Raw genomic sequence first — 25,786 nt, 5'->3', positions numbered from 1 at the left:
GTTTATGTCACCGGTCCTGTGGACTTGACGTGAACACTTCGCGTTCATAGGCTGTGCAGTCGTTGTCACAGCCGCAGCCGACATCGCAGCCATCCTGACTCAAGTCGCAGAGGCAGGGAACCATGTCTGCTCATGTACACGCAAACACACACACACATTAGGGTTGCTGTGATACATTTTTTGCTGACAATATTAAATTAATTTTCACGATATGATGATTCCACTGCGTTTGTTTTCACAATTGTGCTGTATAGCTCTCCGATGTGTTTTTGGGTTGCACTGGGCATACAACCCAAAAACACATGTAAAGATATGATTATTGCGATATCCATTTCCCACAACTTTGTAATTCACAATTTAATTGTATAATTTTGCACGTTGCTCTATTCACAGATTACTAATACGTTCAACTGCAGTTCACAAAATATGAAAGTGCTGTTATCGATAACCAATTAAGGCTGGCACAAGTGCCTGTGAGAATTGTATTGACGACACTGTGCTTGGCCGACTTTGTCTTCCCTGTGTTGTTGTTTGAAGCATCACACCATGTATTGATTAAAACTGAGTTGACCTAGTGGACGCCCGGGACTGGTTCTAATACCACTCGCCACCGATGTTAGCATGGGAATAGAACTCGTGTCTCCGGGTATGTAGCACAGTGTGCTCACCAGTATGACCCCCCCCCCACTTACCATGCACATATATACAGACTTCGCTTAGCATGACCCCGTAGAACACTGATTCGTTATAGCGCTTTGTCCTGGAGGATGTTTTTTATGAAAAGATTAAGAAATCTACAAAGTTGCTTACGAGTGAGAACACGCAGCAGCGCTGACCGAGAAAATGTACCCTGTATGATTTGTGTCATTACCGATACCCCAATGAAGCCCTCATATATTGCTCGCAGGGAAAAAATTACTCCGTTGGGAACGCATCCCCATATACACAATGGTATAATGACCCCTTTTACCACTGATTTGAATGTGCTCACTTTTCCAGGGGCGCTAAGCAAGGTCTGCCTGTATATCAGGACTCCAGAAATCCCAGGTGATGTGGGGGAAAGTGTCGCACAGCGTGTTATCCGTGGTGCACCAGGATATTACACGGAAAAAATCTGCACGGAAAATCGTGATTTGTAGGGTTTTTAGCAATGTAATTCGGATAAATCTGTGAAGAATAATTCACACGTAACTCATCAATCCATGAGAAAATTTGCTTTTGGAAGCCCAATAGGAGCAAATATGCCACTGGGGGTCTGTAGTCAAGGATTTTTTTGACTTCAAATCTAAAAACGGAAAAATCCTGTACGACTCAACATATCATGCAGGCCAGTCGATGCAATGTAAACCAAATATATATTACCATTTGGAAATAAATAGACACACCATGAGGGGATTTATTTTTTTACATTGAAGCATGGCAGGGGTCGGCAACCTTTCAAAGAAGAAGATATTTTTTTTGTCTTTGACCAAAATAGTTCGAGAGCCGCAACACATGCAGAGCTGCTTGTGCACAGCAGATGACAAACACATTCTGACTTAAATAAACAAAATAGGCGATGGAATAAACTGTGTCTCTTTAGTATTTCCCCTCCCCTTAGTTATTCTTTAACAACACAGTTTGACCGTACATTTTGTTGTCACCAAGACATTCCATAGTTTAAGATTTAGGTTTAAAAAAATACGGCTGCCCGCAAAACAGGGCAGCCAAATAGCCGCATGCGGCTCCAGAGCAGCAGGTGCCGATACCTGCTGCCATTTCGGTAAGCCAGGTCAAGCCACTTGTTGCAAAATGAGAAAAATCTGACTCTCTTGAGTTGTTAGAATCAGAATATGCAATTTTACGGCTGGAGCAATCCGAGGACCTACACAAGCTCTCTTTTTTATGCCACAGATATCCATACTCTTTGGTTCTTTCGGTAAAGTCACATAGGTAGAAAAAAAATCAAAAAAATCACGACGTTTCGATCGCAATCTTCATCAGAAGCAAATGCAATTGTCTTATGGTTGTTATTGTTTGACTTGCATCCCACTGGGATTTTTGCACACAGCATTGATGTACGGTGCTTTTTTCTGGAAGACTTTGCTGTTTTTTCCTGGATTTTTCTGTTTGCGCATAGTCACTTTAAGATGTTTCTTGTTCGTGTTTTTACTTGTTGCGGTTGCACCCGAGTCAAGAGCCGAATGGCTCGCAGGGCTATTCTCTCTCTATATATAAAAGGTAAAGTTGTGATTATGTGTGTCTGTTCAAAATGTTTAACGTACTTCCCGACATGCAGTCTGCCTCAGCAACAAACCTTGCTTTCCCACCTGATGAAGGATGCTTGTGTTGCGCCCGAAACGTCGTGATTTATTTTACTTTATACCTACGTGACTTTAACCGAAAGAACCAAAGAGTACGGATTCCTGCAGTCACGAAAGCTTCAAATCAAGATTGATCTCAACCTTACTTCAAAGAAATGTCCCCATCACAAGGGAGAAACGCAGTCAACAACAACAACAAAAGTTTCCCGTCTTGAAACGGCTGTACGCCGTATGAAACTTGAACACTCTCATTTCCCTGGACAAGGACACGGGTAAAAACCGTATGGGTCGACAGTTATTCACAAGTTCAAGTTAATTTATTAGGTATAGCCGTGAGCCATTCGGCTCTTGAATCGGGTGCAACCGCAACAAACAAAAAACAAAAACATGAACAAGAAAACATCTTAAAGTGACTATGTGACTAAGTGCAAACAGAAAATCCAAGAAAAGACAGCAAAATATTGCAAAAAAAGCACCGTACACCAACGCTGTGTGCACAAATCCCAGTGGGATGCAAGTCAAACAACAACAACAACAACCACAAGACAACTTAGATTAAAACCATCATTCTAACTCCGTACAACAACAAACAAACATGACCAAACCAAAAAAACTTTTCGAAATCACCAAAATAAAGCCATGAAAGCAATGTAACAGTGATCATAGTCACTATGACGGTATTTTCACAATAAACGACATAAACAACATGTACCACCAAAACCCTGCAGCCATAGCTGGCTGCATGAGTCACTCCACAACAGCAGAAGCATTAGGGTCGCATCGATCGAGCGGTTTATCGATCACGACCGGCGATCACAGTCTGCCGATGCTGTTCAATTGTAGCGGTCGCCATGGTGACGCGCGACGCCTCTCCACACCAACCGCCCGCTCCGCGCGTCTCCCTCACCCTTGGCCGTGGCATGGCTTCCCTGAATCTCCGTGCTCGTTGGGGTGGCTTGGGTCGAGGGGGTCGTGGGAGTCGTTGGTGTCGTGGGGGTCGTGGTGGTCTGCGCGAAACAGCAGAGAGACAGGGACAGCAGCAACAGCAGCGACGGCGCAAAGACGCCGCGTACGGTGGAGGCAGCCATGACGATTGTGCGCGGCACGTGACCTGCGGAACCCGATCTCAACATCCGGGTAACTGGGGGGCTATGGGACCCGCCTTTCAACATCCGGGTAACTGAGGGGTTTGTGTGTTAGTCTATGAGACCCGCCTCTCAACATCCGGGTAACTGGGGGGCTATGAGACCCGCCTCTTAACATCCGGGTAACTGAGGGTCTGTGTTGTCAGTCGATGGGACCCGCCTCTAAACATCCGGGTAATTGGGGGGCTGTCTTGTAAGTCTATGGGACCCGGATCTCAACATCCGGGTAGCTGGGCTCTCTGTCAGTTTATGGGATCCGGATCTCATTGCCGAGTGCGCAGGAACCGGTTCCGCGATGGCCGCCCCCATGGCTCTGGTCGTGTGTGCCCGCTTCGTGTCGCCGCGTCTCGCGTCCCACCGCTTCGCGTCCCCCCGCTTCGTGTCCCAGCTTCTTCTCGCCGCGGGCCGCCCCGGCGCGACACCACGTGCGTGTCACAGTGTGTGCACAGTGCGTGTGCACACACATGCACAGTCCGTGCGTGCACGTGTTTGTACAGTGCGCGTCAGAGTGTGGAGCTTCGCTACAAACCCGGCGACCCGAGTTCAGTGCCGATTATATGAACCTGTACTGGGGCTCCCCTTGGTCGACTCGGCCTCAAATACGTACCTAGTGCCATGTTTAAACATCACCCCCGTTCCGGCCTTGATAGGTGCTCGCTAACAGCACTAGTGCCAACAGTCCATACAATAATGGTAGGTTTTTACCCTTTTAACTGGTACAAAACTGACACCTTTATTCAAGGCATCATGTTTGCAATGACCACAACACAAGTAGTCAATAAAGCAAACAAAAAGAAGCAACTCTGATAAGGATAATAATATGCACTGTCCTTGAAGTTGATTGGCCCACACCCGAGACGGCTTTCTTTAGAGCCTAGTCCCCATTGGTGTAGGGCCAGATGACACCAGAAGGCGTACAACTCAAAAACAGTGCAATATCAGAGTATTGAGAGTTCGGGGTAAACATTTACACTATGAGATCTCTTTTACCAGTGGCAAAATATAATGGTAGGTTTTTACCCTTTTAACTGGTACAAAACTGACACCTTTATTCAAGGCATCATGTTTGCAATGACCACAACACAAGTAGTCAATAAAGCAAACAAAAAGAACTCTCAATACTCTGATATTGCACTGTTTTTGAGTTGTACGCCTTCTGGTGTCATCTGGCCCTACACCAATGGGGACTAGGCTCTAAAGAAAGCCGTCTCGGGTGTGGGCCAATCAACTTCAAGGACAGTGCATATTATTATCCTTATCAGAGTTGCTTCTTTTTGTTTGCTTTATTGACTACTTGTGTTGTGGTCATTGCAAACATGATGCCTTGAATAAAGGTGTCAGTTTTGTACCAGTTAAAAGGGTAAAAACCTACCATTATATTTTGCCACTGGTAAAAGAGATCTCATAGAGTCCATACAATCTTTAGCTGTTGTGTGTGTGTGTGTCTTCAGGGTGTGCTTGCTATGCTGTGCGGGCCGGAGCCAGCCGGGATGAGGAGGACAAGGTGAAGCTCTCTGTACTCGGCAGCGCCTTCCACGGGCCAGCACAGGGCAGCAGCCCTCTGGCAAATTCGCTGAGCGTCAGCGCTTTACCAGGTCCACACACACATTGTACACTGTATATACAGAATACACAACACACCCACAGTGGACATATAACACACATAAAGTATATCCTGAGCAAACATGCAGTTTACACATACAGCACATTGTAGTTACTGTACGTAGAGTATATATACTCAGCATACTGTGTATACTGGGACAGGACGTAATTTGAAGCATGATTCGGCAGCCTTGCCGGCATTCCTCCGTGAATGTCAATTTTTGGTGGGGGTGTAAGCCACCAACACCATTCCTCAACTGTTGACGGGAAGCCTAGCCCACAATAGCCTGAGATTCGAGGCTTTCTACACCTCATCACTATGCTCCCACACCCCCCTCAATTTTTTAATTCAGAAGAGTCACTCTTAGTTATTGCCATTTTTCTGCCCCGTGTAGTTTAATGTCAAGTTCAGGTTCATTTTTGTTAACCTGGTGACTTCTCAAGAGATTAGGATCAACTCATTTGCAAGTGACCTGGGTCTCCAAAACGACAAAAGTAAAAGAAGGTACAGCAATAAAGTCAATAGAAATCAGAGTAGAAATTACGTCCAATGAGAAATGTAAAATATTGCACTAACATATATGAATGTTATATCATGAATTCCTTGTATGGCAAGTCAGCGCGGGCAGATTATTCTTTGACTCGTCATAGTACAATTGCAATTCAGAGAAAGAAACATTAAAAAGATGTAGGGTGACTTGTACTGTACTACTATCTAAACTTATAGGGATATGTCAAATGCAATTGCAAATTAAGTTATCCTAAAAATCGGCAGCTTAGCATACCCCTCTTTAACAGCAAAAGTGAGATTTCAGTTTGGCCAGACAACGTCAAAAGATCCACGTCCCCACTGCACTTGTGACACATACTTAGATGGATTTCTCGGTTATCCTTTGGTAGTTGACGTTGACGGGATTGCCAGGCCCATCGCACCCGTCTGAGTGCCCTCATTAGTCACTGTCGTGGATGTGAGCGTGCCATGAGGGTAACCAGATGACTAAAGTAATTCTTCCCCCCCCCATGGCATCGCTCACATCCGTCTTCTACCACAAGCAAGTGAGTGTGGTTGATGCACCCAACTTCTTCGGGTCTTCTCGGCCACAGTTTTGCCCTCTCATCTCGACGTTTGCATGAACCCCTTTACACCAGCTCCAGCTTGGAACATTCAGGCTAGCCTGTCAACAATCCATCTTGGTTTTACTTTGCTGGATTGTGTGAATAGCTCACGGATCCTAGATATATCTGGACATGGTCCTATCCGTGAGCTCATCTGGCTGGAGAGGCTCCATTGAGTGGGTTTTGTTGCCCTCAAACCCAGCAACTGCATGCGCAAGCAGTTTCAGTTTGACCAGATAGAGTGGGCTGAATAGGCACAGCACGGACTACAGCAGAGATAGCCTGATGTAGTACAGGAGAATTTGAGCTGATTGTATTTGCCTATGACTGGCACTATCGATGTCAAGATCAGCCTCTGTGGAAGAGGCTCGTGAAATACGCTACTGAGCAGTTGGGAGACAACAACAATGGAGGCTGGAGGAGTAACGTTTATAACAACGATCGGAGTTCCGGGTGTCAAAAACGTAGCAAGTTGGCACAGTGGGAATCACAGCTGGTGCATCTGCCAGCTATCTTTGTCAGGTCCGTTAACCCATGGCACCTGGGTCTGGTCCCATGACCTTTCAGCAAGCCTTGGACACGTCGGTGGCCGAAAGTGCACCTAGCATGGCACAAGCATTGTGTGACATCTTCACTTAGTGACACATCAGCTGTGGTGTGTTAATGTGTCATTTCTATTGTTTGTGTCTAAATTTATGCTGTATGCTGTGTATGCGCATGTGAATGTAGATGCCCACGCAGCTCAGATGGCGCTGACCCCGGATCAGCCAAGCTGCCCTCGTCTTCTCCGCGTCGCCATCATAGGCGCCCCCAATGCTGGCAAATCCACACTCGCCAACCAAATCCTGGGCAGGAAGGTACACACGTGTGGGTACCTGCTACCTATGTGTGCATGTGTGTATAAGTTTGAGTGAGTGTCTTACGTGTGCATGCCCGCACACGTGTATGTAAATGTGTGGGGAGCAGTAGTATAGTGGTTAGCTCACAGCGCTACAAACCTGGTGACCCGAGTTTGATTCCCGCTCACGGCCAACACCAGTGACAATTATCTGAACCGGTCCTGGGCCTCTTCCCTTAGGTCGACTCATCCTCAAATTAATTTCTAATGCAGTGTGTAAACACTACTACTGGGAGACAAATCCGGCTGGGCATGGCGCTAGCCACCCACCCACTCTTGTGCCATGACAGCCTTCATAGGTGCTCACTAACAGCACTTGCCCGAAGCGTCTATTAAATATTATATGGGGGATATTTGTCTTGGGGAGTGGTAGTGTAGTGGTGAGCGCACTGCACTGCGAGCCCGGCGACCCAAGTTTAATTCCCGCTCATGACCAATAACAGTGATGAATGTCACCACTGGGGAGAAGAAGGCGGCTGGGCATGGTGTTGGCCACCCATCCCCTCGTGGGTCATGCCGACCTTCATAAGTGATTGCTAACAACACTTTCCCCAACATCCTGTTAAAGGCAATACAGGGAGGCTTTGTCTTTGGGGAGCATTTATGATGTGGTTCGTGCACTGCGGGTGTAGCCAGGAATAAAATTTTGGTCGCTGGGTTAATTGCGCAGAGCATGAATGACTGCCACTGTTGTATTTTTTGAGTGTGTACGCCTACATATTAATGCGTGTGTATTTGCGCACGTGTGTATTTTGTGTGTGGGCGAATGTGTAGGTGTTTGGTGTGTCCAGAAAAGTTCACACGACTCGCTGTACGTCTGCTGGAGTCCTCACGGAAGATGATGCTCAGATCGTAAGAGCCATTAATTTATACATGCTCATACACTCTGAACACTAATTAATATACACAATCTCACATGCACACACATGCAAATACAAATATCCCCCGTATAGCCTCAATGGACTGTTGGGGCAAGTGCTGTTAGCGAACACCTACGAAGGCCGACACGGTAAATGAGGGGGTGTGGGTGGCCAGCACCATGCCTGGCCGCATTTGTCTCCCGAGTGACAATTTTTACACACCGTACCAGGTACTCATTTGAGGCCGAGTCGACCGAGGGGAGTCCAGGACCGGTTTAGATAATCACCACCGATTTTGGCCGTGAGCGGGATTTGAACTCTGTTGGCCGGGTTCGTAGTGCAGCGTACCTACCGCTACGCTACTGCTACGCTCCCAGTTGGGACATTACCCACGTACACACACTCATCGTGCAAGCAGACACGTATAAACAGACTCGTGCATTTATACTCATAAACACACACTCTCACATGACCTCTCATTCGTGCAGACACTGGTATAAACACGAGTATCAATTGTCACGATCACTCACCTGGCATTGCTTGGAACAGATTAAGATTACTCGCAGAATGGTGAGACTTGGAACTGCGGATTGTCCAGTATTTTTTTGGGAGAATTGTCAAAGCGTGCAGTCGAGTGGAGATACCTTAAATTACCACTAGACTCCCATTCATACGAATGAATACTGGAATCTCCATTTACATTTATGGGATTCTTCTGACAGCTTAGGAATTGGCCATATTAATACGGTACTTATGTTTGCACACATCGTCAATACACACGTACTGAAACATATGCATGTGCGGTCTATAAACCCTTTCACCCGTGTTCGATTCCCGCTCACGATCAATAACAGAGGCTAATATTTGAAATGGTCCTGGGCCTCTCCTAGGTCGACGCAGCCTTACATTAGAACCTGAGTTTTTGGGTAATGTATGATTTAATTTATAGAAAAAACTAGGTTGTAAAATGCAATATTACCTTATCAGAATATTTATCTTGGATAAATCCGATGAGCTGTGAAGCTCTTTATTCACAGATTTAAAGTGGAGGTGGGTCAGAAAGCTAAAAGCACAAATGCTAACTCAGAGGCTTTACATTGACGAGAGCCTTACAGTTTACCAGCAATTTTACCTTGGACTACTGTAGAAATATTTGATAAAATTGTATGAAATCGTACAAAAGATTATTATTTTTTCATAAACATATTAACCATAGTTCAGCAGTTACACGTTACCAAAGGGCCCGCTCAACGGGCCCCAACGGTCACATGACCACTCCTTCATCCGCACACGCTTGAGTTTATATTTATAATACAAAGTTTAATATTTTTAAATTTCCTTTATTCACTTTCCCAATCCAACAGTAAACATACTGTCAGGTGATGCAGGTTGTGCCCAGTCCTTATTAACGGAGCTCATTGTTGGGATGCTCCAGGGATGGCTGAACATTTATTAAAATAAATGCGTGAGGGGTGCGGGTAAAATGAGGGGGGGGACGTGGAGTGGTTAACATGTTGGGGGGGGGGGGGGTAGGACCTACGCATGGTGGGGGGGGGGGGTTACTATGTGTGCGTCCTTTTGACACTGGCCCCCAAGGGTCTTAAGACGTACATTTACGTCGTCGGTTTTTCTCCCGATTCTGTTCAATAATACATGGCATGAATGTACGTTATCAGAACAAAAACGAAAATAAAATACATTTACATTGGTATGTCTTCATGTCGGAAAATGTACTCGGGTTCCCGCTTGCGTGTTCTGAGATTCAACGGGGGACCTACCCTGCAACTTTTGCAGACTTCTTGGAGCGGGAAAGGGTTAAGCCGTGCAGCAAACTGATCTGAACACGTCATTACACTTTGTTTAAATATCTTACGTAATGCATCTATTTTAATGCAATAAACGCCCAGTACGCTGCTTATTTGGGGTTCTGCGTACGGACATGTACTCCACTATTCACGAAGGCCGTATATCTCAATGTTTTGCCGTCTTGTGTTCTATGCATTAAGGTGCTATTGGACACGCCTGGTCTGACAAGTCCCTCTCGTTCCAAACGGTAACGCACAGTGCACAACACGCACACAATGTATGACAGCGCGTGCAATACTGTGCGTCCATCACACATCGCAAAGCGCAGTGCGTGTGTGGAGCGTTGACACTGGTCAGTGGACTGCGCTACGAACCCAGCAACCTTTGTTTGATTCCTGCTTACGGCCAACGCCAGTGAATTTATCTGAACCGGTCTTGGGCCTCCCCGAGGTCGACTCATTTGAAGCTCTGGTGTGGTGTGTGAACATCGCCACTGGGGAGACAAAGGCAGTCAGGCGTGGTGCTGGCCACCCACGCCCTCGTGTGCCGTGCCGGCCTTCATAGGTGCTTGCTAACAGCACTTGCCTCAGCAATCTGGTAAAGGCTACACGGAGGGTCATTTATCATGAAAAGTATCAATGGATCTTTCTTTTCATGAATGTGTTTGGCCATTTTGTACATTGATGTTTTGTATGCATACAAAACATCAATGCATACGTGTTTGTGTATGTGGGGAGCAGTGGAGCAGTGGTGCTACAAACATTAGTTCGAATCTCGGCTATCGCTAACATTTGCAGCAAGTGACATCATCGAAACGGCTATGCTTTCTCGGCCTTAAATGAGCAAGTAGCTGGCGTAGCATTTAAACATCGTCCCTGGGAAAACGAAGGCAACCAAGCGTGCCCTGGGCCCCACCACCCCGTCGTGTGCCATAGAGGGCCATGCTGTGTGCTCACTCACAACACTTGTCCCAACAGCAGAGGTCGCAAACGGGTTTTGATTCCTTACCCGTACCCGGCCGCACCAGGGTCGCAAACGGGTACCCGTACCCGGCCGGGTATAGGGTACGGGTATCTGTACCCGATACCCGGCCGGGTATCGGGTACGGGTACCCGTTTGCGTCCTCTGGAATGAAGCCATATTGCAGGCGCGGGTGGGTTGATTCTAGTAACTCGAATTGTGAGAAGAGACAAGACGTTGGGAAATGAGTGACACACGGTTACTCACCAGTGACTCACGGCCTACCCATACCCGGCCGCACCAGGGTCGCAAACGGGTACCCGTACCCGGCCGGGTATGGGTAGCCGGGTATCGGGCAGGGTACGGGTATCGGGTACCCGATTGCGACCTTTGCCCAACAGTCTATTAAAGGCTACGCTGAGAATCCTTATCGTTTTGTCCTTGTCTTTTCGCAGACATGGCCTGGCTCCATCTTTCACCAAGGATCCTCAAGCATCTCTTGAGCAAGCGGATGTGGGTACGGACCAATGTGTACGCGCCACCGTGCAATCGCGGTGTCTGCGTGCGAGCGCTAGGTTATGAAGGGCTCTTCATTGGATAAAATTAACCTGCTACAAATTTAATGAGGGGTTCGGTATCAGATGAGACGAATCTTCTTGAATGAAAGATGACATCACCGTGCTGTTCTATTAACGACCGGGAGCAAGTGGAGGGCCCTCACCATTCTTGCCAAATTGCCCGATGATGCTGGATGTAATTACCAGCGAAACGTCGTACTCGAAATTTTAAATGATGGTGATTCACTCTTCAACACACCGGTGGGCTAAAGTAGTGAACTATTTGTCCTTTGTTAACGTGACACATTATTTACTGTTTGGCCGTGTCGGGTGGTGGAGGGTTACGACACATTTATAAATAACGGCGATCGAACCCAAAAACCTTTATTATGAATAATATTGGTCGCGAAAGCCTACGTGTTAAAATGAATGGGACAATCGCTCAGTTTCATATGGTTACTACTGTGGCTGTGAGTTGGCCACATTGTGAAAACGAAGAAGTCTCGATGGCTGGCCTTGGTGCTCACTAACAGCATTTGCCTCTGCAGTCTGTATGACCATACAGGGGCTATACAGGGGGTGTTTGACTTTGTGTATGGGGGGATGGGAAGGGAGATTGACATAGTGGTTCGTGGACTATATCGTACCCACAGAGCTGAGTTTTATTCCTGGCCGAGCACAACAAAAGTGGTCAATTATATCTCAACTTATATTTGGCTTCTGCTACTTAGACTCAGTTTAACACACAGGCTTTCCGCAAGCAATATAATCTAGGTTTTTGAGTTAGATTGCTGTAAGTATAAATGTGTCGTAACCCTCTACCACCAGACACAACCGGTAAGGTTTGTCACGTGAACAGAACATGTCAATTAGTAACGACTTCAGCGCGCCGGTGTGTTGGAGAGTATATCCACAACATTTGTTAACACACACATTTTTGGTTACGACACGCATTTCTATACTTACGCGATCTAACGCAAAAAACCTTTATTATGAATACTTAGACTCGGCCTGAAATTAGCAGCGAGGACACCGTGGTGTGTGTAAACATCAGCACTGTGGAGATAAAGGCAGCCAGGTGTGGTTATTGGACCATGCCACTTGTTCCAACAGTCTTAAGGCTACACGGGGGGGGGGGGACACGTGTTTGTGTTCTCTTAGTGTTGGTGTGTGTGGACGTGTCGGACCCATGGTTGAAAACGCGATGTCAGCTCGACGCCCAGACCCTAAACTGCCTCCGCAAAAACCCAGAGCTTCCCAGCCTCCTGGTGCTGAACAAGGTGAGTGTCTGCAAGAAAACGGAGACACGGCACTCGTTTGTGACGAGGCCACACGTAGCTTTGAATACGCCACGCCACGTCACGCGATTATACCACCAACACGCTGCACGCGTACGTTAACCCTTTCCCATTCCGAGACATCTGCAATTCGCAGGGTGGGGGTCCCGTTCACCGCTGAATCTCGGAACGCGCGAGCGGTTCGGCATTGATTTTATTTAGAGAGGCCTAGTGCGACTCTTTTTTAAAGACATTGTACTCACCGCGGAGAACTGTAGCGACACGTCCGCACTCTATGATAGCTTGCGCCAAACTGCCACACGCCCTTCTGCATGGCCTCGGAAGAAAAACTGATCAGGACGTACACGTACGTCATTGGAACCGTAAAATGTTAATATCGTCATTCTACAGTTAGTCCTCATTACTGGGCTAATTCCAGGTTGGGATGTCCCAGTTACAATACATCCCCATTTTAATGTGTTGGCGTTCACACTCCGCGTTTTTTACTTTTTTGGAATGTGTTTCGCTTAACGCACGCCGCGCCCGAGATAACGCGAGTCTAGCCTGCGCATGGCAGGCGACTTTTCTGAGTGGCGTGGGTGTTGGCGGCGTCGTTCAGTGATGCCTGGGAGCTGGAAATGTAGCTCTGATGTGCTCTGCGATACGAGGCGTGCCTTCCTCTAGCTCAGTCTTTGTTCCAGTGTCTTTGTGTGTGTGATTGTAGCGTCATCTCGGCAATTGTGAACTTTATCTCGTGAAATATTCTTTTCAATCCTTTAACAATGAGTGGGTGTTGTGTCTATAGAAGTACTATATAAAAACAACACATTTAAAAAAAAACATGTAAAACTGTGTACTGTCTAACAAAAACAATGCAATTATGGACTAGAACGGCATCCCCACCTTTGCCATTATTCCTTATGGGAAAATGACTCCTACTTGAATGCAAATTTGCTTTACGCTGCAATTTTCAGGAATTCAAACCCCGTGTTAAGCGGAGACTTAAGGGTTTTTACAAAACCCCATATGTAGCTTATACATAAATGTCAATGTAAAAATACCAACACGGAAACCCCCGGCAACCACACTCCATTCCTGGAACGCACAATACATTGGCACAGTAGTCACTGTACAGTAAGATGCAAAACTAGGACTGCCTGGCACGTGGCATACCTGAGCAGTGTGGTGACACAGCTGATAACCAGCCAGCATGCTTCATATTCTTAGGTTTTTTCGGTAAAGTCACGTAGGTAAAACATTAAAATTAATGAAAGTAAAATAAAACAAAATAAAAATAAAAATCACGACGTTTTGGAGGCAACACAAGTCTCCGTCATCAGGTGGGACCGTCACAGCCGAATTAGCTGCATCAAGTGAAGCAATGATTCAAGATGTAATCCCTTATAAGCAAGTTGAAGGGAGGTGGAGGGATTACATCTTGAATCATTGCTTCACTTGATGCAGCTAATTCGGCTGTGACGGTCCCACCTGATGACGGAGACTTGTGTTGCCTCCGAAACGTCGTGATTTTTATTTTTATTTTGTTTTATTTTACTTTCATTAATTTTAATGTTTTACCTACGTGACTTTACCGAAAAAACCTAAGAATATGAATCATTGCAGTCACGAAAGCTTCAAATCTAGAACAAATCTAGAGCCAGCATGCTGTTTAATTTAAAAGCTTTGGGAAATGCGGTTTCCAAATTGTTTACATTTTTTTACTTTTAGAGGTTGCCTAAAAACCGCTCATTCAATATTTATACTGGTAGGAACCGTCAGGTTAGACCAGCCCACAGGGGATTATTGTGTCCGTCGTGCATCCAAAAATGGGAGGGGTGGGGCTGGGTGGAGATTGGAGGGTGGGGAGGGGCTGGGTGGGGAGGGAGGGAGGGGCTGGGTGGGGAGGGGAGGGGCTGGGTGGGGAGGGGATCGGCTGGGTGGGGAGGGTGGAGCTGGGTGGGGAGGGGAGGGGTTGGGTGGGGAGGGTGGGGAGGGGCTGGGTGGGGAGGTGGTGGGTGGGAGGGGTGGGGCTGGGTGGGGAGCGGCTGGTCACCCCGTGGTGCCCTTATAAAACTCAACGTTTAACCTACTCACGCCGGCTTGTGCCCACCCTCACAGTCGGCTATATTTGCGGAATACACCATGCCGCCATTGACCCTGGCCATTGACCGAGCAACCCAACGTTCCTACCAGCTCCCTCCACAGGAATGTGTTAAAAGGAGTATACCCACTACGTGATTTTCAGGACCACTCACTATAATGGATACCGTGAATTGTCCATAATGCTTTTAGTGATTGCATTACAAACCGTACTCAACAGCGCTGCGTATTTGTCTGTATGTAGTATTAACGTTTGTGTATAAGTGTGCATTCGTGTCGTGTAGTGGTCGGCGCACTGTATTTACATATTTGTCAATCCGAGATAAAATCCCGCTCACGACCTTAAAGAGGGGTGAACTGGTTCTGGGCCTCACCTAGGTCCGGTTAGCTTTAATCAAGTACCTGGTGCGGTGTGTTAACATCAGCGTTGGGGACACAAAGGCGCGCGGTATTGGCCACCCACCCACCTCGTGTGCCGTGCCTGGCTTGAAAGGTGCTCGCAAACAGCACTTTGCCCCAGTAGTCTGTTAATAGCTATACGGGCAGCTCTTTCTACCACCAACAAACCGAACCACTGTTGATGGCATAGTAGTTGACACGCTGCTGGCGTCATCCAAGTTACCTGGGTTTGATACCTGGCCAAGGAACATATCGCTGGAAAGTGGTGATATCACCTGGATTGGCTCAGCCAATCAGTGTGAGTGAATTACCGGTGCTTGATCGATGAGGTGGCCAGGTGTGATACGGGCAACACCTCCCCTCCTGCACCCTTGCACGCAATGATTCCCCACCATTAAATGAGCGCTTTGCAACGTGTTTCAGAACTTGACAGAAATGGTCGTTACATAACTGTGTGTGTGTTATAAGTCGGCGGTCCCCAACCTTTTTGGCACCAGGGACCGGTTTCGTGGAAGACAATTTTTTCACGGACCCGGGGGGGGGGGTTCACCATTGGGTCTTTTCCCCCTTTTCAAAGAAGCTCTCCAGCGACATTTGTTTTTTTACTCATTTTGGCTAGGGGCTAGCAGCTTGTGGGCTTAACAAAACTGTGACTGAGGCGAGTGCGCAGTGCGGGAAAGTGGCGCAGACGGAAGTGGTAAATAAAACAATGGGCGGGCCACACACGGGCTCACCGCTCACTTCCTGCTGTGCGACCTGGTTCCTAACAGGCCACGGACCGGTACCGATCCGCAACCCGGGGGTTGGGGACCGCTGTTATAAGTTACTAGCCATACTACCCGGCTTTGCCCGGTACTTGGATTCACCACGGCCGGCCGCCTTTGTCTCCCCAGTGGTGATGTTCACACACAACACACCAGTTACTTGTTTTAGGCTGAGTCGACCTAGGAGAGGCCCAGGACCGGTTGAAATAATCGTCACCGGTGGTGGCCGTGAGCGGGAATCGAACTCGGGTCGCCGGGTTCGTAGCGCGGCGTGGCGCTAACCACTACACTACAATGCGTTACGCTAACCACGTGCGCGGGTCACGTGACAGATTTGACGTCACAGCTCACTTGCTGTGCAAAAAATAAATGCATTATTGAGCTCCCCTCCCCCCCCCACAAAAAAGTGTATTTTTTTATTTTTGCATGATGTACAGTCTGGAAAGTACCCACATGGCAAATTTCCAGTTTGTTGCATGTCGGGAAGTACACTAAACATTTTGAACAGACGCACATATTCACAACTTTGCCTTTTATATATATGGAGATATAGATTGTGAAATTGGAATGATTTATGGCTGGCTGAATTTGATTGAACTGCAGTAAAAACAATAAATTCAGTTTCAACAGGCAATTTGCCATAAGCGCCTGTTGAATCGCATGATGAAGCTGGTTGTAATCACGAGCGAAACGTCAATCTCAAATTGTAAATGTTGTGGGTTTACTCTCCCAACATACCGGTCTGCTGAAGTAGTAGACTACTTGGCACTTTTTGTTCACGTGGCAAACCTTACTTATTGGCCGTGTCGGGTGGTGGTGAGTTAAGGACATATTTACGCGATCTAACCCAATAAAAAATCCCCCGTATTACGGATAATATTGGTTGCGAAAGGCTACGCGTTAAACTGGAATTCAGTTACAAAGTTATAGAACATATTGCAATAAACATCGTGTCATGAAAATTGCTATTGTGTGATGAACAAAACTTCGTCTCGACAACCCCGTGTGGTGTAGGTGGATATCCTCAAGGGTAAGAGCGACCTGCTGGAGATCACGGAGGCGCTGAGCTACGACGTCACCGCTGCCCTCGCCAGGGATAAACGTGTGGCTGCGGAAGAGGTGGGGTCTGAACCGGATGGGGCGGAGCCTCTGCAAGAAGGGGCGGAGCCTCTGCAGGAAGGGGCGGAGCCTCCCAAAAAAGTGACGAGGCCTCGGCGCCATGGCAAGGCGCCTCGATCATTCTTCCACGATGTGTTCATGGTGTCGGCGCTCAACGGCGACGAAGTGGAAACACTGAGGGTGAGCACGCGTGTGCATGTGTGTGTGTGTGAACGGGGCTGAATAGGCGCTCGATGTCGCAACGTATTGCTCCATGTGCTTGGACGTGGAGCGAAACATCGGGCATCGTGACTAACAACTCGTGGCAAAATGGGAAAACACGTCGGAGAACGTTGGCAAGTATGTGTTATCTGTACCTTTGCTGGGCCTCCCCAAGGTCGACTCGGTGTTAAATGAGTAACTCGGGCTGTTTGCAAACTTTTTAATTCAGAAAATGCAGCCGAGTGCGGTTGCAAGCCTTTAAATCTCGTGCACCTTACCGGCGAGGATTGGTGGATCTTCCTTCCCGTGGGCGTTGAGGAGGTGCCATACCCTGGCCCGCCAGGAGAAGGCAGTACAGTAGAACCTCTGGTCACGACCATAATTCGTTCCATAACTTTGGTCGCAACCCGATGTGGTCGTGACTCAAACCTAATTTCCCCATTGGATTGTATGTAAATACGATAAATCCGTTCAAGACTCCTACGAACTGAATGTAAATGTTTTTGAAAAAATTTTAATTACAAAATTAGTTAATTATGCCATAGAATTCAGTGTAATAGTAAACTAAATGTAAAAACATTGAATAACACTGAGAAAACCTTGAACAACAGAGAAAACTAACATTGCTGCTTCAAGGTTTAGAATCGTTCAACAAGATGATTGTTTCGTCTGCTACATCAGTCGGTCGATTCTGAGAGAGAGAGAGAGCATATTCGCATGAGCAATTCATGTTTCTATTGAAAGTAAGTTAACAGTAATATTTGGGTACAGTATTGTTTTTGGAAGCATTCACCGTAATATCGTATGAACGTTTACTTCACCGCATCATCGTATGAATGATGCGAGAAGAGATTAATGGGTTTTTATGTTAGCGATTTACGTACTCGGCGCTTTCGCTCACAGCGAATGAGCGCACGTCTGACCGACAGGAAATTTGGCACTTACAAAAAAAAATGGCGCGGAAGGGGAAATCGGCCACGGCCGTGTTTCATCGCCACCCGAGTTTGTGTTCGTGACCAGATTAAAAAATGTTGTGAATTTTTTGGTCAGAACCCGATTTGGTCGTGGTCAGAAGTGTTCGTGACCAGAGGTTCTACTGTACAACAAAAACGTGGACTCCACCTGCTCCACCCTTACAGGATAGAATTTTTGCCCCCTCGCACACGTGCGTTTTTTCCCGCTGCTCTGGTTTCCTCCCACGTGTAAATGCTCATTAATTGGCCGTGAACATCTTGATATAGAGAGGACTGAAGACCTTGGGCAATTGTTGGCGTCGGTTCGGCGTGTGGCTGCTGCACCGCTTGTCTGTGGTTCCTCGCGCCTCTGAGTCGTTCTCTCTTTGAGAGTGAACGAAGACTGGGCATTAGAAATGTAAATCATTATTATGAATAATAATTGCTCGTGGACAACACTTGACCGAGTGACTGTATGTAGAACTAGCTGTTGTTGTTGCACCAATGTGTGTGTTACTGTGTATTTACATTTGTCTGTATGTGTCGAGTCTTCGTGTGTTAGTCTGTGTTGTACGTGCAAGTATATGTGTGTGTGTGTGTACGGATAGCTACCATTGTACACTGATGAGGCACTGTTACTGTGTATATGTGTAGGTGTGTGTATATCATGCCAGCCTTCATAGGCGCTCACTGAAAGCACTTGCATCAAAAATATGTTAAGGCTCACGGCCAACACCAGTGATTATTATCTGAACCGGTCTTGGGCCTCCCTTAGGCCGACTCAGCCTCAAATGAGCACCCGGTGCGGTGTGTAAAACTTCGCCATTGGGGAGACAAAGGCGGTCGGGCGTGGTGGCGGCCACTCACCCCCTCGTGTGCCTTGCCGGCCTCCATAGGTGCTCGCTAACAGCACTTGCCCCAACAGTCTGTCACATGCTATACGGGGAACCTTTTTTCTCTGTGTGCGCATGAGTAGGGCTATCTGCTGTCGCGGGCCCGCGCATCGCCGTGGCGGTTCCACAGCTCCGTGCTCACCGATCAGACGCCCATGCAGCTGAGCCTCGATGCCGTGCGAGCGCGGCTGCTCGAGGTGCTCCCACAGGAGGTGCCCTACCTCATCAAGCAGGTGAAATACACACCACACACACACACACAAAGGTCCCCCCCGCGCATAGCCTCAACAGTAGAGGTCGCAACCGGGTACCCGATACCCGATACCCGGCCGGGTACGGATACGGGTACCCGTTTGCGACCCTGGTGCGGCCAAGTACGGGTAAGGAATCAAAACCCGTTTGCGACCTCTGCTCAACAGACTGTAGGGGAAAGTGCTGAAGGTTGGCACGGCATTCGAGGGGGTGAGTGTGGCCAGCACCACACAATAGCCTTTGTATCTGCAGTGGCGATGTTTTATACACTGCCGCACCAGGTACTCGTGTGTGGCTGAGTCGACCTCGGAAGGCCCAGGACCGGTTGGGATAAAATATCGTCTATGGTGTTGGTGGCCGTGAGCGGGAATCGAAGTCGGATTGTCGGGTTCATAGCACGGCACGCTAATCGCTGCACGACTCTCCACATATACATGATCAGCAATCTTTATTTATGCTGGAGGAATCCGATGAGCTATAAAGCTTTTTTTTTTATAAATGTCAAGTGATGACAGGTCAGAGGGTTACAACAACAAACAATACAAAAACACGATAGGAGTGCAAATGATAGGAAAGGTAAGTACATTACAAAAAACTAAACTTTTTATTTTACCAGGTAAAGCCCACTGAGCTATACTCATTGGTTCTTTCGGTAAAGTCACGTATGTAGAAATAAAATAAAATAAAAATAAATCACGACGTTTTTAACGCAACACAAGCGCTCGTCCTCAGATGAAAATGGCGTAAACCACACAGCGAGGGAACACACAGAGGGACATCACACACAGAGCACACGGAGAACGGCAAACTGCACGGAGGCAAAATACAGCAAGAAGATGAGAGACGCGAACTCGGCAAACCTTAGAAACACAACGCGATGCTTCCCAGTCGGCCAACAACACAGTTAGACACTAAACCTGGTTGACCACGCATTTCAAAAGACTGCTAAATCTTGTGTTCATCTTCTGGGCTGAACACACCAATGTAAACGGAGGATAAGGAATCGTGAACAGACACGAGGTACAAGGTAGCAGAGATATATACACAGAGAAGACGCACAGGGAAAGGTGTTTAGGGCAGTACAGAGGGACGCAAGGAGCAACACCACACCAAGAGACATACACACATGGAGAAGCACACACAGCAAGACGCCCGGAGGGATAACGTACAGGGACTTCTATAGGCTGTAGACGTGGGGGAAGGGAAGGGCAACCGTGCATGGACATGCAAATACCAATGCAGGCCAACAAATGGGGGGAAACACATGGGAAAACGAAAGCGGAGACAGCACATGGGAAACAAACGAAAACGGAGACACCAACCACGGTAAACGAAATATCGAAGCAAAATTACAACAAGTCGAGATACATACACAGAGAAGACAACACGGGAAAAAAGATGTTTTGGACAGAATTGTAAGGACAACCTGCCCGTAGAGGTGGATTAATCTAGCATTGAAGCTTTCGTGACTGCAGGAATTACTCCACTCATTGGTTCTTTCGGTAAAGTCGCGTGTGTAGAAATAAAATAAAAATGTAAATAAATCACGACGTTTCGAACGCAACACAAGCACTCGCCCTTATTTTTCAGAAGCAACCTGGCCACATACGATGGCTCAACGAAGTGGATTATCGTATGGAAATTTAAAGCAGCCAAATAAACTAAATAATCTGCAAATATAAATCCACACACAGAGATATACAAATTTAGCATTCTCAGGAAGAACGTAATCAACCAGGTAGGCTGTTGACTGTTATGTTATCCGACTCTGTTGTATTACATTACATTTCTAAGTATACTAGATTTGTGTTTCTATTTCATTTATACCTGATGATGATTGCTTGTGTTGCAATCGAAACGTCGTATGCTATTATTTAATTTATAATTTTCTATTTATACGTGACTTTACCGAAAGAACCAAAGAGTGGAGTAATTCCTGCAGTCACGAAAGCTCCAAATTAAGTTTATATACACAGCACCTTGGAGTGCTTGGATGCGAGCCCCTGGTTCTGGGTTTCGTCTTGCATAGGTGATTCACGGTGGCCACATGGGGCCACTGAGAAGCTGGCCCCACTAACGCCGTGACGTTTGTCCACACAGAGCGTGTTGCACTGGGAGGAGGGGCCCAGTGGGGAGCTGCATATCATCCAGCAGCTGACCGTCACCAAGAACTCGCACATGGTTGGTACCATCACCGACATTACGGACATGGCCACGTCACCGATATCAACACCATCACCAGCAACACAGACTTCACCAGAAATGACTGGCATCACCGATACCGCCAATATCACTGACATCGCCAGCGTCACTGACATAGCCACCTTCACTGATAATAACACCATCACCAACATCGTCATGAACAGTGCCACCTTCAGCGATGTCACCAGCATCACTGACATCACCAGCGGTAAACATCACCGGCCTCACCGATGGCATCACCACACCATCGCCAGCATTATCCCCACGTCGTCACCGACATGACCCACATTAGTGCACCGTGTGTCGTATGGCGACTGTCATAAGGCGACCATTGTCATCGTTATAGCGAGTTCAATATTGTCGTGCTGGGCCATCGAAATATTTAAATAATGGATCACTTTAGCCATTATCCAGTACAATACACGAACAATCGAATAACACGAGAAAAAAAAGCCTCGCTCACCTATTAGTTCCCACGTGTGCCGCTGAACGGGAGGTGATGGGCAGGGCTTCATGACATCATTGGTATCATCATCGTCGTCAGCCAGATCACAGTGCTGGTGGTGTTATTGGTCACCGCTGTTGTGATGGATGGTTCATTGGGTCCTGTCGAGTACGTTGTTTTATAACACTGGTCAACAAAAAAAAATCTGGCCTGGACTTTTGCAACTTTTTTAGACTAATTTCAGGGTGCTGATTCCAAATCTGATCTCAGATTTGCTCTATCACATCTTATTTTTATGCTATCGGCATACCCCATTTTCATTGATTTTACCCTAAATTAACTCTGTCACTTATGATTGCAAGTTGTTGCGAGTCAGTGACTGCTTTAGTGTTAAAATATGGTGCTGCATTTTTAGGATAGTGTGTTTATAATATCATTTTATGTAGATATCCACATTTATTTAATATTTTTCTTCTGCAGCTTTTATTGAAAATGCAATCTTTGATATCTCAAAAACCTGATGTGATGGACAAAAATTGATGCCAGATTTGGAATCAGCACCCCAAAATGACATTAAAACCGTTGGAATACCTTATGCCGGAAAAAGTGTGTTGACCAGTGTATAATTGTTCTTTGCTGTTGCGAGTGCCTTAATGTGCGACACGTGATTATTGGCCTTGTTGGTGCTGTACAAGATGCTGCGTTGTGCGTGCTATATTGTACGACTGCTGTCGCCGTTGCTGCAGCGGATGCTGCTGGGGCGCGGAGGAGAGTGCGTGGCGGCCGTGTCACGCTTGGCTCAGTGGGATCTGAGCTCCCTCTTCATGCGCGACGTGCGGCTCAACCTCTCCGTCAAGCTCATCTCGTGATCGCCTGTGACGACCACCACCACGAGCAGCAGCAGTCTCGTGGCTACTCAAGACCAGAGGTCGCAAACGGGTTTTGATTCCTTACCCGTACCCGGCCGCACCAGGGTCGCAAACGGGTACCCGTACCCGTACCCGGCCGTATCCGTACCCTACCCGTACCCGGCCGGGTATTGGGTAGGGTACGGGTATCGGGTACCCGATTGCGACCTCTGGGATGAAGCCATGTTGCAGGCGCGTGTGGGTTGATTCTAGGAACTTGAATTGTGAGAAGAAACAAGACGTTGGGAAATGAGTGACAAACAGTTACTCACAAGTGACTCACGGCCTACCCGTACCCGGCCGCACCAGGGTCGCAAACGGGTACCCGTACACGGCCGGGTACGGGTAGCTGGGTATCGAGTATGGTACGGGTATCGGGTACCCGGTTGCGACCTCTGCTCAAGACTAGTCCTTCACCATCCCCGCGACTGCCAAACAGCTGCATCGTGTGACACGTTGTGACCTCCCGTGACTACCAACGGCAACCTTGGTGGCCGCAGCCCCATGCCTGCGTGACTACCAGCTTCTCGCCTGTGACTCGTCACGCCCGCTTGTCGCTGGTAACGCCGGCAGTGACCACCACCACCGTCGTCACAATGTGCAAGACACTTTTTCATGAGCGGTCCTATATTGGGATGTTTGAGCAATTATATTTGAAGGAACGCTTGACCACTATGGTCATCGTCGTCGTCGTTGTCATCGTCGTCATCGTCATCATCACCGTCACCATCATCGCTGTGACCACCAACACCGTACACCAGCGGTGGCCAATAACACCAAGCACTACGATCGATTTTGGTGGATCTCAACAGGGCTGCGTGATCCACCAGAAAGCCGTCGCCAAAAATTACCAATAGATTACGGACGCAAAGTACTAGTGCCATTTATTGGTAAAAGTTATCCTTTCTTTCAACGTAGAAATTCTTAGGGATTTTGAATGTGATCGGCCATCATGAAATTGTCTTTTGCTTATGTAAGTGTCCGTTCTGATTTGTCCTGAGATCCTCAAATATTTTTTTTGCGATCGCAATTCAGGTATTGGTCACTACTGCTATAGACGTCGTGACATCTTGATTACGCGCAACTGCACATAGTTTAGCTCGGGGGTGGATCTATCTTGGGAGGTGAATGGTGGTAACACCTTCGATTAGCACGGTTGGCTACGTACGGTGCGAAATAAGTTGTGCATATGGACATACAAACGCCGAGAAGTGCGAACTGTGTCGGTAAAAAAAAATGAGCGGTGTAATTCGAACGCAGGGTAGAACACACCACCAGCAGCAGCAGCAGCACGTGTAGGAGACACCACGGCACACCATGCAATTCACGTGCGAGGGGAGTTGCAAAGTGAAGCGTGTTGTTGGTGCTGTATAAGATGATGCGGGGCAGCAAGAAGAACCGAAATCCCACTTCACCTCGTCACGCACGTGACCACAGTAAATCGGCCCAGTGACTTGCAGCACCAGCCTCGCAGCTACTAACAGCAGCCCCGTTAACATCCCTGACGATGGGGGAAGGTTTCACCCACCCTCTCCCCAGCCAGTCGGTGAATTGTCACAATTCACGCCTGCGATTCAATTGAAGGATCAAATCTTCGTCTCGTTTTTACCATCTCTTGTTTGTATAGTTTCTCACTCGCCATGTTTCTCGTGTAGTTTTGTTTGCTATGAAACCTAAATGTAACGGCACGCAATCCGCATACGTTGTAAATTGTCAGTTCTCTGCACGCGATTCGATGCGTGTGTATTGCGAGTGCAACAATTGACTTTATTTGATCAGTCATCACGTCGTTACGTGGCCAGTGACTGCCCTTGACAGCTGTGATTAGCAATACCAGTCCGTGACTGCCTGTGACAACCAACACCTGGTCCTGTCTGTACCAACTCCGCTATAATTTACTCTGAATACCCGTAACTATCACTGCAGACATGGGTTTGTTTATTTTAAGTAATATACAATGTACATTTTTACACCTAAGTAAAATGTCTTTCCAGAGGGGGTGAGAATAGATGATTTATGTTTATCATATGCGAATGATATGCTCCTGTTACATTTAGGTGGTTTTCCTAAATTACTGTGCAATCTATAATGCTAACTTATAAAATGTGCATTAATTAGCCTTATCATTTTAACTGCAATGTTACTCTGAACTACTGTACAAAAACGCGGTCTTTCAATAAAAAAATACATCTAAAAGAACTTAAAAACGAACAACATTCCCACAAACTGCATACCGTAGTTTAAACCGCATACGGTAAGTCATTGCTTAACGTGCGTTCACACAACACGGTATCCACCGTCACGCAGTTCTTCGATCGGGGAAACACTTTTCGCGCAAAGCGGAACGCGCGCTTCATGTTTCTGCGCGGTCACCGACGAACTACTTAGACGTGCGGCTGAGCGTGATGATAAGAGTACACGGAATCATGCAGTAAAGTCACGTAGGTATATCAAATAAAATAAATGACGACGTTTCGGGTGCAACAAGCGTCCGTCATCAGCAGCAGGCCATGCTTTCCCACCTGATGACGGACGCTTGTGTTGTGTTTGGAATGTATTTTTTACCTACGTGACTTTACCGAATGAACCAAAGATTATGGTGTACCCTCAGGTGTTTGTGCCGCTGTCTTACTGCGTGTGCATTGTCCATCGTAAAACTTCATCGTTACATGATGGGGGAAATTGTTTTCGCTTAACGATTTTCTCTCGCGTTAACCGAGGACTTTTGCTGTACTCGGGTTTAGTGGCATACATCATCCTGGTAGGAACCTCCTGGTTACACAAGCCCACAGGGGATTATTGTGTCCGTCCGTCGTGCAGTGAGGGGCTGGGTGGGGAGAGTGGGGCTGGGTGAGGAGGGGCTGGGTGGGGAGGGGAGAGGCTGGGTGGAGAGGGCTGGGTGGGGAGGGTGGGGGGTGGGAGGGGTGGGGCTGGGTGGGGAGGGGCTGGTCACCCCGTGGTGCCCTTGTAAAACTCAACGTTTAACCTACTCACGCCGGCTTGTGCCCGCCCTCACAGTCGGCCAT

General features: G+C 47.4%; 2 protein-coding genes across 3 annotated transcripts in view; one reads left to right on the top strand and one right to left on the bottom strand.

Moving 5' to 3' along the window:
- The window catches only part of LOC144737535 (tectonic-3-like), a 37,730-nt gene extending 34,282 nt beyond the window's left edge, over positions 1-3,448 (bottom strand). For both annotated transcript variants that reach the window (XM_078620265.1, XM_078620274.1), the window contains exons 1-2: positions 3,211-3,448; positions 12-126 (exon numbers count right to left, since the gene is read on the bottom strand). In XM_078620265.1, the coding sequence (XP_078476391.1) occupies positions 12-126; positions 3,211-3,436 (341 nt within the window). In that variant the 5' untranslated portion in view covers positions 3,437-3,448. The remainder of the gene's footprint in view (positions 1-11; positions 127-3,210) is intronic.
- Positions 3,449-3,699: 251 nt separating this feature from the next.
- LOC144737517 (GTPase Era, mitochondrial-like) lies at positions 3,700-24,967 on the top strand. Its single transcript, XM_078620247.1, has 11 exons — positions 3,700-3,873; positions 4,900-5,043; positions 6,896-7,023; positions 7,839-7,916; positions 9,931-9,977; positions 11,146-11,207; positions 12,409-12,527; positions 16,802-17,086; positions 19,037-19,186; positions 21,306-21,386; positions 22,599-24,967. The coding sequence occupies exons 1-11, from the start codon at positions 3,744-3,746 to the stop codon at positions 22,719-22,721; spliced, it is 1,347 nt and encodes a 448-aa protein (XP_078476373.1). The 5' UTR covers positions 3,700-3,743; the 3' UTR covers positions 22,722-24,967.
- Positions 24,968-25,786: the final 819 nt, after the last annotated feature.

This window comes from Lampetra planeri, chromosome 3 (genome assembly GCF_965212315.1).
Source record: "Lampetra planeri chromosome 3, kcLamPlan1.2.h2, whole genome shotgun sequence".
Taxonomy (NCBI): domain Eukaryota; kingdom Metazoa; phylum Chordata; class Hyperoartia; order Petromyzontiformes; family Petromyzontidae; genus Lampetra; species Lampetra planeri.
This window is presented reverse-complemented; position numbering and strand designations above follow the sequence as displayed.